This window comes from Pelobates fuscus, chromosome 10 (genome assembly GCF_036172605.1).
Source record: "Pelobates fuscus isolate aPelFus1 chromosome 10, aPelFus1.pri, whole genome shotgun sequence".
NCBI lineage: Eukaryota > Metazoa > Chordata > Amphibia > Anura > Pelobatidae > Pelobates > Pelobates fuscus.
In genome coordinates this window covers 136,862,862-136,881,820 of record NC_086326.1, presented here as the reverse complement: position 1 = coordinate 136,881,820, position 18,959 = coordinate 136,862,862, and the positions used below count along the sequence as shown (strand labels likewise).

The 18,959-nt window shown below is 38.6% G+C and overlaps 1 protein-coding gene across 4 annotated transcripts in view; it reads left to right on the top strand.

The window, feature by feature from the left end:
- GRID1 (glutamate ionotropic receptor delta type subunit 1) overlaps positions 1-18,959 on the top strand; it is a 927,065-nt gene that overhangs the window by 785,952 nt on the left and 122,154 nt on the right. For 3 of the 4 annotated variants that reach the window (XM_063433577.1, XM_063433579.1, XM_063433580.1), the window contains exon 9: positions 15,252-15,353. The exons of the other annotated variant lie outside the window; for it this stretch is intronic. In XM_063433577.1, the coding sequence (XP_063289647.1) occupies positions 15,252-15,353 (102 nt within the window). The remainder of the gene's footprint in view (positions 1-15,251; positions 15,354-18,959) is intronic. 4 annotated transcript variants of the gene reach the window in all.

The following is an 18,959-nucleotide window of genomic DNA, read 5'->3' as shown; positions in this document are numbered from 1 at the left end:
AGGGATTGCAAATACTATGAGTGGGCTGCATGGGGCTCTGAAAAGTGTTTAGAGTTAAATTCTTTGATCTGTACTCATCCCGTGTCTTACTTAGAGCTTTACTGAATGCTAATGAGGCCCTATACAAACTTCAGATAAAGGACCCTCTTTCCTTTGATTGTGGTTTCTTTAGAGTAGACCCTGGGATCTAAAAGTGTTTGCACGAATTGCCTTATTTTCTCATGTACTATCTTCATAAACCTTTGGTGAGATACAATATCAATCTTGATATTTCTTAACATAAAGTTAGCGGGGCTGCTGTTGCACCCTGAAGTTGATTTTGACATCTTTAAATGAACACTCTAAGTCCCAAAACCACTACATCTTTGACACTGTCCCTTTTCTCTGACAATATAAAACAGTGCAATTTCTGACAAATGGCAATCTTTACATTTTGCCCAAAACATGCCACTCGCGGCTGTCAAGTAGCTTAGAAAAGGTTCACAAAGAAGCACTGGATTCAATGCTTCTCTATGAGAAGCATTTAAATGGCGGAGTGTGGAATATATTATGCACTATATAAATTCTTCTTGTCCTCTATTAAAAAGCATTGGTTTGGACAGAGATCGTAATGAGCGATGCTCTTACAGTAGGTATATTATGGTGCAGACAGGAGGTTGTCTTGGTGTTGGATTACAGGTAAGTATAATTGCATTTAGAAATATTTAAACAAAATGGGGTTTATATAAACATAGCAAGGAACACATCTACTTTTAAAAAATAATACATTTATTCTGTATAATATATATAAAATTTTCTGTCTCTAAATAAACGTTGTGTCCCTTTAAGGGGATCCTGATCTATCAAAGGAGTACATCATTTGCAGTACAGCAGTAGCTTAAGATCTGTTTGTCTCTATTTTACATGAAATACAACATACTGTTATGTCCTTGCTAAGGTTTAAGCAGAATTTGTACGCACAGCAATTTGTGTTCTATTCCCTCTTTTTCTCCATTTACCATATTACTCTGAGTTATCGGGAAACATGACTTAACCATTAACTGCATTTTTATCATTAAGAGATCTTCCCACCCCTTCACAAGTTTTAAAATACATGTATGAAAGGGACACTGTAGGTATAATACAGTGAGGGGAAAAAAGTATTTGATACCCTGCTGATTTTGTATGTTTGTGCACTGACAAAGAAATGATCAGTCTATCATTTTAATGGTTGGTGTATTTTAACAGTGAGAGACAGAACAAAAAAAAAATCATGAAAAACACATGTCAAAAAAGTTATAAATTGATTTGCATGTCAATGAGTGAAATTAGTATTTGGTCCCTTCGACTTAGTACTTGGTGGCAAAACCCTTGTTTGCAATCACAGAGGTCAGATGTTTCTTGTAGTTGGCCACCAGGTTTGCACACATCTCAGGAGGGATTTTGTCCCACTCCTCTTTGCAGATCCTCTCCAAGTCATTAAGGTTTCGAGGCTGACGTTTGACAACTCCCTCCACAGATTTCCTATGGGATTAAGGTCTGGAGACTGGGTAGGCCACTCCAGGACATTAATGTGCTTATTCTTGAGCCACTCTTTTGTTGCCTTGGCTGTGTGTTTTGGGTCATTGCCACGACCCATTTTCAATACCCTGGCTGAGGAAAGGAGGTTCTCACCCAAGATTTGATGGTACATGGCCCCGTCCATCATCTCTTTGATTCGGTACAGTTGTACTGTCTACTTAGCATAAAAACACCCCCAAAGCATAATGTTTCCACCTCCATGTTTGACTGTGGGGATGGTGTTTTTAGGGTCATAGGCAGCATTCCTCCTCCTTAAAAAACGGCGAGTTAAGTTAATGCCAAAGAGCTGGGTTTTGACCTCATCTGACCACAACACTTTCACCCAGTTCTCCTCTGAATCATTCAGATGTTCATTGGCAAACTTCAGACGGGCCTGTACATGTGTTTTCTTGAGCAGGGGGACCTTGCAAGCACTGTAGGATTTCGGTCCTACACGGTGTAGTGTGTTACCAATTGTTTTCTTGGTGCCTATGGTCTCTATCCTCACCATTCTCATGGTCATTGAAACTCCACAAGGTGAGATCTTGCATGGAGCACCAGACCGATGGAGACTGACAGTTCTTATGTGTTTCTTCCATTTGTGAATATTCGCACCAACTGTTGTAACCTTCTCACCAAACTGCTTGACGATTGTAGCCCATTCCAGTCTTGTGTAGGTCTACAATCTTGGACAACTCTTTTGTCTTGGCCATGGTGGAGAGTTTGGATTCTGATTGATCAACTGAATTTGTGGACAGGTGACATCTGAAAACCTTGCAGGATGAATTTAGGATTTCACAGCAAATTAAGTAATGTAATAGTAATGTGAAATCTTCATCACCGCCTTTTCTGCATTCAGAAAAATCCATTTACCTTCAACATCTGCCCTGATGAATCAGCTGTCTCGAATGTCCATGTGTAAAGACTCAGGACGGACAACTGTGAGTGTGCTAAATATAGGAAGAATATAAGGGCTCTATATACCATAGAGAACATCTGTTCAATAACTGTTTGTACACCACCCGCTCATAGTCTCCTTCTTGTATTCCAAGTTTTTTTTTTCTCTAACTTTTCTTCTATTTGTTTCAGAGCTGTTTAACAAGCTTTTGTCTGATAGCCTTTCTTTTTAGTCATCCAGGTTTCTCTGATCAGTACATCTCCTGAGCAAACATATTTTTAGAGAGAGTTACAGAGTTGTGTAATAGAAGTATTAATGGTAAGAAGGAAGTGGTTGACAGCGAGGGTAGAGAACACATAAAAGGAGCTCTCCTGAACCCAACTGTCACAAGTATTTTTTAAAGACAATTACTTCCCGAAACTTGAAAGATCCTGTCGTTTACTTTCTCCTCCTTTTACCTTAGTGGCAGTTACTTTGATTCTATTCTGCTGTGTGTTTACCTATGAAACATTGTGAAGCAGTGTTTGGTCACTTATTCTGCTTCAACTCTTTTCTCACGTTGTCATTACAAATGAATAGTGATCTTGTACACAGCAGCTATGTCATTCTCCTTCCTACCATGCCATAACCATTTTCTGACATTTTCATTTTGTGCAGGTATATACTGAAGCCAGTATCTTTTGCCTGGCTCAGAATAACTTAGTTTTAGCTGGTTTTAACTTCTGTTGCTTCCAAATAGTCATCATAAAAACATATTTATGGGCTCTCTCCATCTCCCCTTCTGAAACATTTTCACAGAAAAATGTAATTATGCTTTGGAATCACCAATAATGGAACAAATATTCTCCGTAATCTCGGTCTACGGGATACTGCTCTCTCCTGGTACTCCTCCTATCTACCTCTTCTCCCCAACCCCTCTCTGTTGGCGTTCCCCAAGGTTCTGTCCTTGGTCTCCTGCTGTTCTCTATCTATACTGCCTCCCTTGGTAAACGCATCAGCTTCTTTGGCTTCCAGTATCATTTATATGCAGATGACACACAAATCTGCCTGTCCTCTTCTGATCTCTCTACGCCTGAACATCCCATGCCTTCCCCCCTCTGTCAGTTCCTACATTGGTTTCCAGTTAGATATAGGGCTCAATTTAAGATTCTGGTGCTTGCTTACAAGTCCCTACATAATGCTGCTCCAACCTACCTATCCTCCCTAATACACAAATATGTCCCGTCGAGCCCCCTGCGCTCTGCCGCAGACCTACGCCTATCCTCTGTCCGTACTCCCACATCTGATGCTCGCCTTCAAGATGTCTCCAGGGCTGCACCTTTTTTGTGGAACTCCCTTCCTTTCTCCATTAGACTTTCACCCAGTCTCCACTCCTTCAAAAAATCTTTGAAGACACACTTCTTCAGCAAAGCATATCATTTAAACTGTTAACGGGTTTTCAGCCCCCCCCCCATGACTCCTCTCCTGCAATTGTCAAAAATAACCTACTAAGTTCTCAGTGATTACTTTTCTAGCAACCCATTTCATTATCCCTACTTATACCCTTTGTATCACTATACCCCACTCCATCTAGCATGTAAATTCATTGAGCTTCTAGAGATGAGGGGTTAAATGTTGAGCCAGGTGAGATGTAGTTAAAAGCCCTAAGCATGTGGGGTCCTAATTGTGGGTAGAATAATTTATAGTACTTGTTGGAGTACCCATCCAGGCCAGGGCTTTTGCCGTTCGGGGCTGCCTTTATTGCGTTATGTAGTTCTTTGCCCATGAAGGATGCATTGAGTATGTCACGCATTGTTTGGGACCTCAACCCCTCTGTTCCATGTGTCTGCTGTCTGGTTACAAATTTGTGTCTGTCAGTCCACCCATTGAACAGCGCAACGGAATTTGCTGTCACTATATAAATAATAAAATAATAATAATAATCATGTCTGCTGGCTAAAATGGAGCTGCGGTAAGTTAATAATGATAAATTGCTATTTTAAAGAATAAATGGAATATCTGTAAAATTGTCTTTTTGGTGAAAAAGGGTAACAGCTGATATAGTAAGGGACTTTATATAACCCTAGGCGTAGCCATAATACTCTATAACAGGGGTAGGCAACCTACGGCACTAGTGCCATGCACGGCACTCGAGGTGTCTTTGCACGGCACTCAAGGCTGCTAGAGTCAAACAGGGTCTGGCCTATCAGGAGTCCCAGTAAAACTTCAGATATCTGCTAATCCGAAAAGGTGGTGAAGGACAATCCTCAATTTATGCATTGCAGCACATAGAGATCACTTCCTCCCAGCACTTGTGAATAGGAAGCCACTCTGTAGTAGAGCAGCTCACAGTTGCTGTTGCAGCTCCTGTCCTTGACATGTACCTGGCCGGACTAGTCCCCACTGGAACCCAGGGAAGCCACCCACACTGCTAGATATACACAGAAATGCAGAATAACCCTCCCCTCATACAAATAATACAGACAGCCCACACACAAACCAAACACCTGAACAATCCACATACATGCACACAACCCCACATGCAATACCCCAAACAGCCCCCACACACTACCAAACACACACTTTGACATATCCATCCACACACAATTCCACAAGCAGCACCCATACACAGCCTACATTCAAATGTATCCTACACAATACCATAAACTACTCATGAACATAAACAATATAATAGCTCATATACGCAGGGCCTTCTTTAATGCGGGGCAAACTGGGCAGCTGCACCGTGAGCCCTGCTGGCCTCAACTATTTCTAACCCTCTGTCTGGTAATTTGCACACTAAGGAGGCCCACCGGGTGGCCCATGCACAAATGACCACCCGCTGGGCTTCTGTCAGCAGGGACCCGGTCACACACTGAGGTGCTTTAACAGCGCAAGCGGGCCCCTTGCTTTTCGGCAGCAGGCTGGGAGGAAGTGACGGCCACGCATCACTTCCTCCCACAAAGAGAGGAGCGCGCAGGAAAGAAGAGTAGGCAGATTGGAGGGGGGCTGGCCAAGAGCTCTAGGCCCCAACTCCCAACGCCTTCAGCCACCAGCAGGAAAGGTAGGAAACTGGAGGGTGAGTTTTAAAGTGTATGTCTGTGTCAGTATGTGTGTGTGTGTGTCAGTATGTCTTTGTGTGTGTGTGTGTGTCAGTATGTCTTTGTGTGTGTGTGTGTGTGTCAGTATGTCTTTGTGTGTGTGTGTGTGTCAGTATGTCTTTGTGTGTGTGTGTGTGTGTGTCAGTATGTCTTTGTGTGTGTGTGTGTCAGTATGTCTGTGTGTGTGTCAGTATGTCTGTGTGTGTGTGTGTGTGTGTGTGTGTGTGTCAGTATGTCTTTGTGTGTGTGTGTGTGTGTGTGTCAGTATGTCTTTGTGTGTGTCAGTATGTCTTTGTGTGTGTCAGTATGTCTTTGTGTGTATGTGGTGTTGGCGTGATTGCAAACACACACAAACATATTCCACAAAAACACACAAAAACTGCTTAGTGCTAAATACAGACCTGCAAACATGAGTAAATGGTAAAGCCCCAGCTGTCAATGCTATTCTGGAGTTGCACGACAGATGGGGATCTGCCGTTTAATCACCCGTGCAACAGGGAGACCGCCAAGAATTCTTGCACCTCTCTACTTTAGGTCCGCCACTGTGTTGAGGTGGAGGACGTGATTGCATGCCTGGGAAGGGGGGACAGGGTCCAGGGGGCCCTAAGCAAATGCTTTGCCCAGGGTCCAGTCATTATTAAAGACAGCCCTGCATATATCCGCACAAATACAACGATACAAAGCAATTACAGTAAAAATAACACAAGCAGAATACGGCAGCATACACACCTCGATTTATAAAAAAAATAGGACCGGCACGCTACGGGACATCACAATCCTAGATCGGCACAGTGCTGCTAAAAGGTTGCCTACCCCTGCTCTATAACATTGTGTAACGATATTAATGTACTATCTCTCTGTACATAATGACAATGCTCCAAAGATCCTTATCACATCAGCTTTCACTTGCCTTAAAGCATTAGATCATGCAATAAAAATGATGTCAATAAATCAAACATGTCCTCGGGACTTAGATAAGGTAAACCAAATAAATACTAACTACCATCAAAATATATCATTTATATTGATATGATATTTCATCTTTTAGCTAAATTTCTATTTCAGACTATTTTAATACACATACCTTCTTAGTTTCTTGATTCAAGTTGCCTTTATACTTTCATAATAATATACATGGTTAGTTTGACATGTTCTGTCTTTTAGATTAAAACATATAAGAGGCCAACTTCCAGTAGTTTGTTTTTCACCTTATGTTTTCCGAAATTATTTAGCAGGAGCCTTTTAACTTTCTACGAGCTCTTGTTGCTTTTGAAAACCTCCGTGTTATTTTCTCATGGAAACACTATAACGTTACAAAAATAAAACTTGTATTCCTAATGCTATAGTACCCATTTCTGTAGTTATATATACCCTCCCCCCCATTTTCCAATAAATTAAATTAAATTAAGCCTTTTACTCAATTTTTTTTTGTAAACATTGCAGTTTATTGTTGATTTGATTGATGTTAACTCTTTCAGAAAACTCATTTTAAACCATTATATCATGGGTTCACAGTGGCTTACATGGAGACTTTGTTTCACGGAGGAGTGTTCCCAGCTGTCAGTTTTGCTTGGGGTGCCAAGTAATCGAGGTACGCCTCTGGTTGAAGGTGTCTAAACAGTCCCACATACAGAGCTTGAGTCCTTATAGACTCTCCTAGACCTCTTTCATTAGCTGGTTGCTCTTTTGTTGATCCTATCACACAGAAGAGTTACTGTAGCTCAAATTGATAAAACACTTAATGCTGGCTATAATAGAAAGGTGTTAGTTGAATTTGCTCCATATGGGGTTGTGTAGCCGCAGACCAGAGTTCCAATGATGTCCCCTATACACCACCGAATGATCCTTCACTGGGGCTGTAAGCATCGGATCTGGACCACACAGCATTGGAAGAAAAATTGTTCAGTTATGGTTTGAGGAACATGACAAAGAGTTCATGGTGTTGCTTTTTCCTATAAATTCACAGGATCTCAATACTGAGATGTGCTGGAACAATAAATCCGATCCATATAGATTCCACCTCACAAATTGGTCTTCCAGATATCACTGGACACGTTCAGAGGTCTTGTGGAGCCAGAGCTGTTTTGGAGGCACAAGGGGGGACCTGTATGATATCAGGCACATGGTTTAATGTTGTGGCTTAGCAGTATATGGGGTGAAGGGAAGGGATTTACCAGAGCAAGTCCATATAATTAATTAGTAGGCATTTGCTTAAGTATCGCTTTTATTGAGTCAGGGAATCAAATAATGTTTCAATGCCATGATTTTTCTAAAATCAATATATGTTTAACATGATTTTCATATTTAAATTTCTGCTGTTTCAGCACTCTACTGCTCAAATAAAAAAAAAGGCTACTGCAACAGCTATGTATACTTAACATTAAAACGTGATCTGTACTGTTTCCAAAATTCCCAAATCACTGACTAAAATCAGTTTTATTTCCTGAATGTAGCTAACAGGCAGTGGACGGTGGCATTCATCACATTAAATATTTTTGTGCATAGATCAGAAAAAAATACCATGTCTTAAAAGATTGGTTTTTTTTTTGTTTGTTTTTTTATGTGTACTTACTTAAGAAACCTAAATGGCCCCATCTGTTTAATATCCCGTGGTTTATTCTCTCAATCCAACAGTTATGCAGATGCTGTTCCACCTGAACAAAAACATTAATTGCACATCAAAATTAATTCCACTGCTTTGCCCTATTACCTTCATACTTTCATATATAACTGACAGAAAAATATGTATTCTACCCTGTCTTTTCATGCCCTCTCTCATTCTCTTCCTTGTCTGTAATATAACTCCCTTGTAATTGCATTTATTATGTTTAAGTATAAATCAAGTAACTAGATTTACGTGTAGATAGACACCTTGTTGTCACAAAGGAGAAATGTAATTCAGAAGGATTTCACTAGTGAACTGTTTTTACATAGAAAGAATATATTAAAAGTTGCTTTAGGGATTTTGGTTATTATATATTACATACTTTGAAATCTCATTTAGAAATAGGAGCAAAAATGGTGTGCAAAGCTCCCAGAATTAATTATTCCTGTACAACGCACTGTCACTGATCACTCTGTAAGTAATTATGCTAAATTTAATTATAATATTCCTTTATTATTTTTTTTTTTTTTATATAACAAAGTAATATGAGGGTGTCCAACTTCCAGAACATAATTATATAATTCTTTAACATAACTGGGTATTTAACCCATTCAATGAAAGAGGTCAGTGCTAACTAGATGCACATTATTTTGTAGAACTGGCACTATATGTGTGTCTCAGGCTGTAGCTCAGTATGTCATCATAAACACACATCATCTATTATCCTGTCCACTCTGAATTTATTTTTTTTAGCTCAGTGATCTGGACTACAGCTCTCTTATCTTACATCAATCCATCATTTTGTTTTGTTTGGTCCAGAACCCGATTATTTCAGTGGATGTAGTTTGCTCGATGACTCTTCGGAGAGAGCAGATTTATGTGAGATTGAAAAGATATTTCTCTTTTCATTTTTTATTCTTTATTTATGTATTTATTTATTTTTGCACCTGCTTGCATACATTAATCTATAGGAAGCTCATAATTTTACATTAGCACATTGACTTTCAATTCATTAAAACGAAAATCATTTTATCTAGACTCACATTAGGTGTCACTAAACGTTATGTCTTTGAGGATGATAAAGTATCATAACTCTAAATCAAAATCAATGGCTTTCTATAGGTGTCATTGATTTGATAAGTATATAAACATAACTGCTGGTATGATTCATACCTTACAGCTGACTATTACCCATTGCCAATGAAGATTTAAAGATAGTTGCAGGATAAACAGGTGTGAATTACTATGTTTAATACAATTTTTCACACCTCACAAATTCATATGTGTTAAATATAGGGATAAGAAAATATACCGTAAAAAATCCAGAAAGTGACAGTTCCTCTTTAATTGCTTGAGAGAAAGGACAGTGATTCTTCGCTACATAGAGATATGAGGGTGGCACTTTCTATCTGTAAATGAGAAGCAATCCACCTACAAGCAATCCCCATAACCATGTGAAAAACAAACAGAGAAAAAAACAGTGGTGGTGGTGGACCGCTCTGAAGTTATACAAAAGGTAATGAAGAAAGTATATAATTACATACAGTTGATGGAAGAAAATTCTGTACAATATGTCTTAATAAAAAGAACAAAAAAGCATAATAGTGCAATACAGTTAGATAATATATGCATGTATTATCTAACTGCACTATTATGTTTTCTTTTGTTCTTTTTAAGACGTATTATACCGAATTTTCTTCCATCAACTGTATGTAATTATATACTTTCTTCATTATCTTTTGTATAACTTCAGCGCCACCACTGTTTTATTCCCCACTACATGCCTCCAAACAATCCCGAATTTTGCGGGACAGTCTCAAATTTCAGTTTCTGTCATGCCATCTTGACTTGCTTTTGAGGCCAGGAAACTGTCCCCAAAAATGTTTACTCAGGGCAATAGGACTCTGGAGAGAACACTGAAACAGTGCTCTGCGCATGAAACGCTTTTTGTGGGCAGGTCTACTTGACATATCTGCCCTATTTGGGAGGGGGCAATGACATTCAAATCACTGTCCTGCCCCCTTGTACCATCCCACCTGCATCCTGCTTCTTCGGTCTATTGCTGATATATTCTCAGAATTTTGTTGGGACTGCAGAGTGAATTTCGATGTTTGGGAGGTGTGAGTGTGCATGTCCAGGTGGTATTATTCAGTGGAGATGATATGATGTAAGCAGTATTGTCTAAACCAAAAAGCAGTACAGGAGGAGCATTGGACATGAACTGCATTTAACCCAGTTATAGTCCCATTTCAAAGCATATTTTTAGGATCCTAAAGTAACAGATTATTTTTTCAAGTTACGATCAGTTATAAAAATAATGATATTCCGCAGAACCAGTATAACAATATAAATGTACTTGAAAACTAAAGTCGAAAATTGTCTTTTTCAAAATGTCTTTCGAAGTTGAATATCTGTTTGTAATATCTTCGAGAGAAGGTGTGAGAAATCAGAAATTATGCAATACTGCTTCTAAATGATCGAATAGGTTTATCCGAGGTGGATTGATAGGAATTCAAGAATTGTTCTTTTGCTGCTGGACTGGGGTTTCCTAATGCAGCGTATTGGAATGTTTAAGCTATTTTCAGCCTATTACATAGATACTTAGAAAATACGGCATCGTGATTGTGAGTAAAATAATTGCTCTGCATATTTTTATGTCTACAAGCTATTATAGTTTATTATTAGTAATTATAGGAAGGATTTTATATTTATGACTGGGATCTCTAAACAAAGTAAGGATTTACCCTTTTTACTGAATAGCTAATTTCCCAAAGACTTCAGTGGATGAATTAATCAGAATATATTGTTACTGCTAAGTTGGTCTGCTACTGTAAGTCTGCTAAGACAGGAGTCCCAACAGACCTGCTTTTAGTGGGACAGTCCCAATTTCAGGTTCTTTCCCACCTTACCTGTGTTCTGCACCTGTCGCTCATCATTAGACACAGGTCAGCGGGCACTAAGACTGTGCATGAAGCACTTGAGCAGGGCTCCCTACGTGGTCCTGAAGGCTGGGGGCCAGTCTGCCCATTATGGACATGTGTAAGAATTCAGATTACATCATTGGTTCAGATCGTGCCATTGGTGACACTCCTCAAAGCCCTGCCCACCAATCCTGATTCTCCCGTGCGGATGGGTGGGAGATATTGCTAAAATAATTCAGCCCATAGTGTTCAAATAATTAAATTGTTCCATTTAGTCACATTTATTCAGGTACAATCCATTTGTTCCTGAATAATGAACACATTACCATAGTGCGTATACAAACACGATGTGTAAGTGGCATTTATTTGTTCCATGGGTTCTTACTTTGTTATAAACTTGACTTTATTGTAAATGTTTTTTTGACATGATTAGCCTTATGACCTTTTTTAATCAAAGACCGTAAGTTATATGAATACTAGATAATGCCATCAAATTATTGGTATCTTTTGGGAAAAAATACAGTTTGATTATTAGTGCAAAGATCCATTGTAGAGTGTATTAGAATCATTATTCCTATTGTTACCAAATACTTTTATTCAATGTAAAATGAATTAAGATTATCAGTTTGTGCAGAATATGAAGTCTCATCATCAAAATAATGATATATAATTAATGTTGTTCGGTGCCATTGGTTCTTGCAGTTACTTTTTTTTTGTTCCAGAAAAATAATAGAAAATTGAAATACATTATACAAATGTCATTTTATTCCAGTTTTGATTATGTCCGTTTTCTAAAGTATAAAAAATATCAGGGATTGCCTCAAAGCCTTTCATTTGCCTTGCTCAAAGCAATCACTTTGTTCCACATCTTGTTAAACCAATTTTCCAAAGTGCAAAAAACAAAACAAAAACAAATAGGGTAATAAATAGCAGATTTAGTTCACAGAGCATTCATGATCTTTGGTGGTGGGAAAATATTAAGAAAGAATATTAAACACAAAGAGGATTATAGAGCAAATTATTTCAAGCATTGAACCAGAGATCAGATACACTTGATATTTGTCTGTATTTTTTATCCTTGTAAATTAGAGGTTGTACAAGATTCAGCAAGTATGAGTGAGCAATATTAAAAAGACACATAAGCACCAATAACAGTGCAGCTCATTGTAGTGGTTATAGTGCAATCAGATCATTGTGATATTCACCTGGCTATCTGTCCTCCAGTTGCCCATGGCTTAACTTCCCTTATTGCCATTGGAAGTTCCACTTTTGGATTAGCAATGGGATTTTGTTCAGATTTGGAGAGTGTGGCAGATTCTGTACTATTCCCTTCCGTTGCCAGTAAATGTCCCCATATTTCCCGAATTGATTTGGACCCCCTTGTTCATGGACAGAATAGAGCATGTGTGGTCCTCCATTTTATACCCTTCGAACACCGACCATCCCGGACTCATTAACCTCAAAGGAACAATTAAGTCAAATGCTTTCCTTGGGTGGCTGCCATTCGTATAACCGAACACATGCTCTAGTGAGTGATGGTCATTGTGTCTTCCGAACACAGGCAGCAGTACATAGTTGTCTGGAAGTCTGGGATGGCTACACAAGCCCGCAAACTCTGGAGAAATATGTACCACTGCTTATTCCTCTCCCAGACGAGTTAGGAGAACAGCGTTCAGGAGATAGGAACTACTGAACAGTGGGAGCGTTCTTCTGTGTTCATGCAGGAACCTCCAAAAACAGACTGGCCGTCGACCCGTGTTCTTATGGAACTATTCTGGGCTATCGCCTTGTGGTCAAAACTTTACTCGAATGGCGATTTTGTTCTACCAAATGAATTTGAGCGCTATTTGGACAACCTGGGCGCTCAGATCCAGGCTATTCAGGGATGTAAAATGTGTGTGGTTACCTTGTAATATTTTGATATATTTTGGGGGCATTTTGTATGTTTTTGTATTAGTGCCTGTAACTGAGAGATAATTGAGTTAGCCTTCTTTTGACTCAATTATCTCCCAGACACAGGGACTCCTGGGTGGAGTTTGTACTATTTCCAATGGAAAACCCATGCTGGGGGTCAGTGCATTAAAAAAGCCGCTATGAGCACTTTCTTTCAGCTCTAAAGGACTTCAGCTGAGATATTAGGTCTTAGGATTGTAGCTCTGCTACAGAGAGCACTGGTTAACTTAGAGTATAATCTGAAACTCTCAGCCAATCAGTGTCACCCAAATTCACAACCAGAATATAGCATCAGTATCCTGCTTTCACCATAAGATCTACAACAGCCTGTGGTAGATGTTATGCTTAGAATGCTCTCTTTAATTTCAAACATTTGCCCAAAAGAGGCCAAAAGGAATCAAATAATGCACTGTTCAGAAAAAATAATAATCAGCATATTCATGGTCAGAGATAGAAAAGGAGAAATAAAGTAATAAATATACTTGATAACAATTTCAATAGTGGTTTTATGAATGTGTTACATTAGAGTAAACCTAAAATTCTAATTCAGATTCGGAAAATTGGTGATTATTTATTCAACAATGAGCATTGACGGTTAAAAATAAGAACAAAACTTTTTGTTATAATTGAGTGTATTTATTTGAGTTTTGATGTGATTCGAGAGACAGTAATCTCAAAACAGCTGATTGTACTTGAACCTGTGTGCTACATCAACAAAAGAATATTTGCAGATGTTTCATCGAACTTGGGTAGTGTATTTACTTCTCTTAGTAGCGATGGTTTCGGTTTTTGTTTTTCTCTTGAAAATATTGTTTTTTTGGAAAAATCATAGTTCTTTAAATTTACGAGTGATATAACCTTAATGTAAGTGAGAACAATTTCCTGTCCAAGGTTGATGTCCTTAAGAATGAACTAGTATGATCTGTAACAATGGGATTTAGAGAAGCAAGTTCCACACTAAAGTGTTTTATTGTCTTCAATCTTCCTTTCACCACTTGGTTATCAAGAGCCTTTGTTCCAGATCAAACGGAAAAAAAAAAAACCTTCTTGGCGGTGAAATGTAGAATGCAAAGTTACGCTTCAATTCAAATAACGAAAACCATAAAATGATTTTGACATTTTCGTTCTCTATTTGATAGAATGTTTTTCCACACTTGTGTTTGCTTCCTTTTTTTTTTTTTTAAATGGCTTGTATAAAAAAAAATTCAGTTGTAAGTAAAGCTTCCTAGAGGTCAAGAGGAAAATTGGTTATATTTTGAAGGTTTCTAAATAAAGCAAATAACAAGCGAATGGTTTGTGATTCAGCTTTAGAAACAAACGAATCAAGGCTACATTTTGTGTTAACAAATTGAATGAATGACTTATGGAGCATCATCATCTTGAGTATTAGCTATTTGATTTATTTTAATATTAAATGTGCGCTATGAACAAGAAGCAAGTGGATATTTAGACTGTAAGCCTTGGAGATATAATATAGAATCAATTATGTGTTCTAGACGTTTTTATCATCAAGCTTTTTTAAACAGGATTAAAAATTTTAGTTCCACTACCAATTTGGACTACGTGTTACTTACTCACCAGGGGTGAATGTCTACTCACCATGGATACATCCTCACTTGCCAATGGCTAGTGGGAGAGTGGAAATTTTGATATGAAAGCACTAGTCAAAGTCTCATAGTCTCTGGAGCTCCATACAGATCATACCCAGAAAATTGCTATTGCTATTCAGAAACCTTTGAAACTCCAATACACCCGGCTATTAAAACAACACCTTAAGTCCATCTTTTTAGTTACTAGTCGGACATCTAAAGACAGTGTTTTGTACGCACAACCTGTGTTCCAAATTGAGGCTGCAAAATGTCTCACAAATACATCCCTCTTCTAAATATACATACACGTATTATTTTTTTCTTTGTGTCTTTCGATATTCCATTAGCCTAATACTCGAGAAAAGCTCATTATGACTCAATGTCATTCTGTATGTGACAATAAACTACCCTTGATTTTACCTCTGTGCATGGTCCTTTGTATGCAATTCCATTTGCTACCTTATACCATGATTGCTGTTGCGTAACACTTTGATTTATGTCAACCAACTGTACATATATGCTATAAAAATGACATTCATGTGTTTCAGTGACAAACCTTTTGGGCTTCTCCTATGACACATTGACAGAGAAAAATACTGTTTTCATGCACGTTTTTATTTTTTAATTAAATGCTGTTATGTTTTCTTTTCTGTGATATTCTTTCAGTTGGCGACTTGGGACTCCATGAAAGGACTCAATGGAAGTTTGCAAGAAAAACGTCTTGATAACGATCTGCAAGGATTAACGATGAAAGTGGTGACTATCTTGGTATGCTGCAACTTAAAAAAAAACAAAAAAAACAAGAAAACAAATGGCTGATTAATAGTAGATTTTCATATTTTGGTTTTAACATTCTCAAACAGAAACATTTAAGTAAATGTATGTATGTGAAGCTATCTGGCATCGGAAGGAAACACAGATGATAAACGTAAGCAATAAATCTAGTCTGTTTCCATTCTACTAAGCAAACACATGCTGTGATTAAAATTTGTTCTACTAGCAGTCAGATTGACATCTATTTTTATCTAATGTACAAATACATGGCTTTCTATTTTTTTTTCTTCACCCCTAAAAGTCCTTTAACTATGCCAGTCTTGGCACAAAGGTATCCCTTGAAGTGACCTAGCATTTATATCTTTACAATCTGCCCTATTTAAGTGTGGAGTTTGGATCCTGAGATACTGAATACATTAAGAGTAAGCATAAAATATTAAAGCATATTGTTTTGTAGTACCTTTCATGCTGTCAAAATGTAGAGCACTCCTAGTGCAGAGATATGACTTGTTCAAATATTATTACATCTCAAGATGTAAGGGTTATGAAGCACGCTACAACAGAATATTTAAAGTTCATATTTTCGATGTTTGAGTTGAAGTGACTTCAAAATGAACTATCTCCAAGTATTGGGTGTGTTGACATCTTAGAAAAAAAGAAAAAAAAAAAAAAAAGTGTATATATATATATATATATATATATATATATGTTTAAGGTCGTAAGGCCTGTATTTGTGGGAGGAGTTAGCGTTCCTATATAAATGCTACTCCCCCCTTCCTACCTTGCCGTACGCACGCTGTTCACCTCGTCTCTGTGACAGCTGAACTTCCGGTCCTCGTTCCCCGTTCTTCCGGTCCCGGCGTCCTCTCCGTTCTTCCGCTCCTCCTTTCATGCGAACACCAAGGTAATCGGCAAATAGCCGCGTTCAGGCTATTTGCCGTTCGACAATTTTCAAATCATATTGCACGTTTTTTCCCTTTTCTTGTTTCACACGAACAAAACACTCAAACGAATTAAAACAAGCGAACGCAGTTACAATATTATTTTACACAAGCTATGTTCTGCTTTAATCAATATAATATGTATTGTATTAGATATCATATTCTTGCACCTAGGTTTATTAAGAAATTCTTTCATTGTCTGTTTGTTATTTAATCAATGCCTGCATACATATATATATATATATATATATATATAGAGAGAGAGAGAGAGAGAGAATAATGATTCAGAGCACTCCAAAGGGCTTGGTGAAAAAATACTTTATCTGTGTGGAAAAATCGACGTTTCGACCCGCAGGTCTTTATCAAAAACGTAACGTCGATTTTTCCACACAGATAAAGTATTTTTTCACCAAGCCCTTTGGAGTGCTCTGAATCATTATTCTCTACATAACAACGCTCTGCAGCACCAAGGCATTTTTTGAAGAGATAAGCAAGTAAGGTAGAGTGCCAGACTCCGAATTTGTTTATATATATATATATATATACAGCTCTGTTGGTTGAGTATAAGGGTCAGTAATTCATATATACACAGCAATGCTTTGGATTTTAAAGTAATGTCATAAGCTGAAGATTCAGCTATGCATACATGAAACCATTAAATTTTTTATTTATTCCATACAACTTTATTTGATTTGCTTCCAAGTTTCCTGCAAATGCTTTCTTTTACAGCGATCAATGCTTCCCAGCTCTATTGCCTATTTCCTTCACATAAGTTTGGACATAATGCAATTACTATGTTGGCGGGAGAGCATTCCTTTTTAAATTTGCCTAACATCACGTCCTTTTTTCAGGTTTATTAAAGGTGTATCTACAATTGGTGCATCCCATGTAATTCTACTCAATGTCTTACACTGTACTGTATATTGATTGTGCAAATGTTATCATCTTAGGGTTAGTTTGTGTAGGTACAATACTGCCCACAAGTTCCTTTCCTCCTTTTCTGCTACCTCAATTACAGATTTCACAAAGGCATTTACTACAACCCGTTACTCCCATAGGTTTCGTGCTTTTCAGGTACTAGTCTATCCTAATTCACGTCTCTATTTACTGCCTGCAAGACCACGCATCATTATAGGGGTTCTTAACATAAGGGGCTTGATTTCTCGCCTCGTCAGGCCACGGCTCCACACTACTACTCGTCATGCGGTACCAACATCTCACTATCTCGCTATAACCATCCTAGACTATCTTAGCTCCTTTTATTTCTTCACCATTGTCATCCATTAAATCCTACCACGCTTTAGCACAATATCCTCAAGGGTAACCTTATAGAGGAATAATTACTATCCTTAGTCTCTTCAGCACACTCAGGACCTTTGATTATAATTCTATAGGCAATATCACAGAATTCACTAAATAGATTACCTACTATCGTCTACCAGTACAACCAACTGTGTTGCCCTTCTACATGTCAGCATAACCTAATACTGTTTAGAAGCCACTTATATTTTAGGGTTGTCTTTTCCTTTTTTAAACTGCACCTTGATTTCAGGTCCAAGACAACATTCTATCACCAGTCAATTACTGGCTGGTTTTGCCTACAGGTTTCAATCAGGTACAAATACTTTTCGTTCATTTACTGCCTCATCAAGGCCACAAATTTACACGTTGGGGTATTGTGGTACGGGGGCTTGATTTCCCGCCTTGCCTCGACAGGCCACGGCTCTACTCGATAACTCGCTATATGTTTACTCAAACTCACTATCTATGGACAGTCGTCCTGTTTCACACAAGCCTCACTCTTATCAACCTCCTCTCCCCCTCTGATACTATCATGCTTTTCTTGGCACAACACCTTCCTGAAAATCTCCCTTCAGGGTGATATCCTGAGTTTCTTCATTACCCTCAGGGTCTATGGCTACTACGCTATTATCACCATCTCCAACAACTACACTGGGCTGTTCATACTTTTGTCTCTCTTCTATTCCACATCCTCAGTTCCTCCTCTTCTTCTTATCTCTTTTTTTTTTTTTTTTTACCTCCCTGTAATATGAACCTCACGGTTCCTATCAACCTCAACTCGGTTTGCTGAATACGTTACGTTCCACCCTCATCAAGCCCCCGTCTAGGGCTAGAGAACTGTCTGTTTAGGGTTAGGTTGCTGGCCTTAGTTGAACTACGGATCTGGTCCCGCGAGGCCAACTCCCCAATCTCAACATGTAGATTTTTTCCCCTCGGCCCAAATCATAGTTAGAGCCTCGCATTAACCCACCTATCGGGTTCATAGCTAGGGCCTCACCTGACACGGCCACACGTATTTGGATCTGTCACGAGAGGCCAACACCCGCCACCACGCTAGTGGCACGAGCCCCACGCCCAAATCATAGGTAGAGCCTCTCACCAGCCGCTTGGCAACTAGCAGGGCCTCACCTGTCACGGGGTAGAGAGCTTTTCGCTTCGGCACTAGTTAGTCAGCCAGTTCTACGCTTATTCAACTCTTTTGTTATTAATCAATTCTTTGTTGTTGTGATGTTTTTTTTTAGCACATCCCAAGAAGGTAATATGGGAGATGAACCATTCCTCCCTCATACGACTACTGAACCGAACCCGGAGCATTCTGTGTTGGGGATCGGCTCACAAGGAGAAATTTCTGCCATAA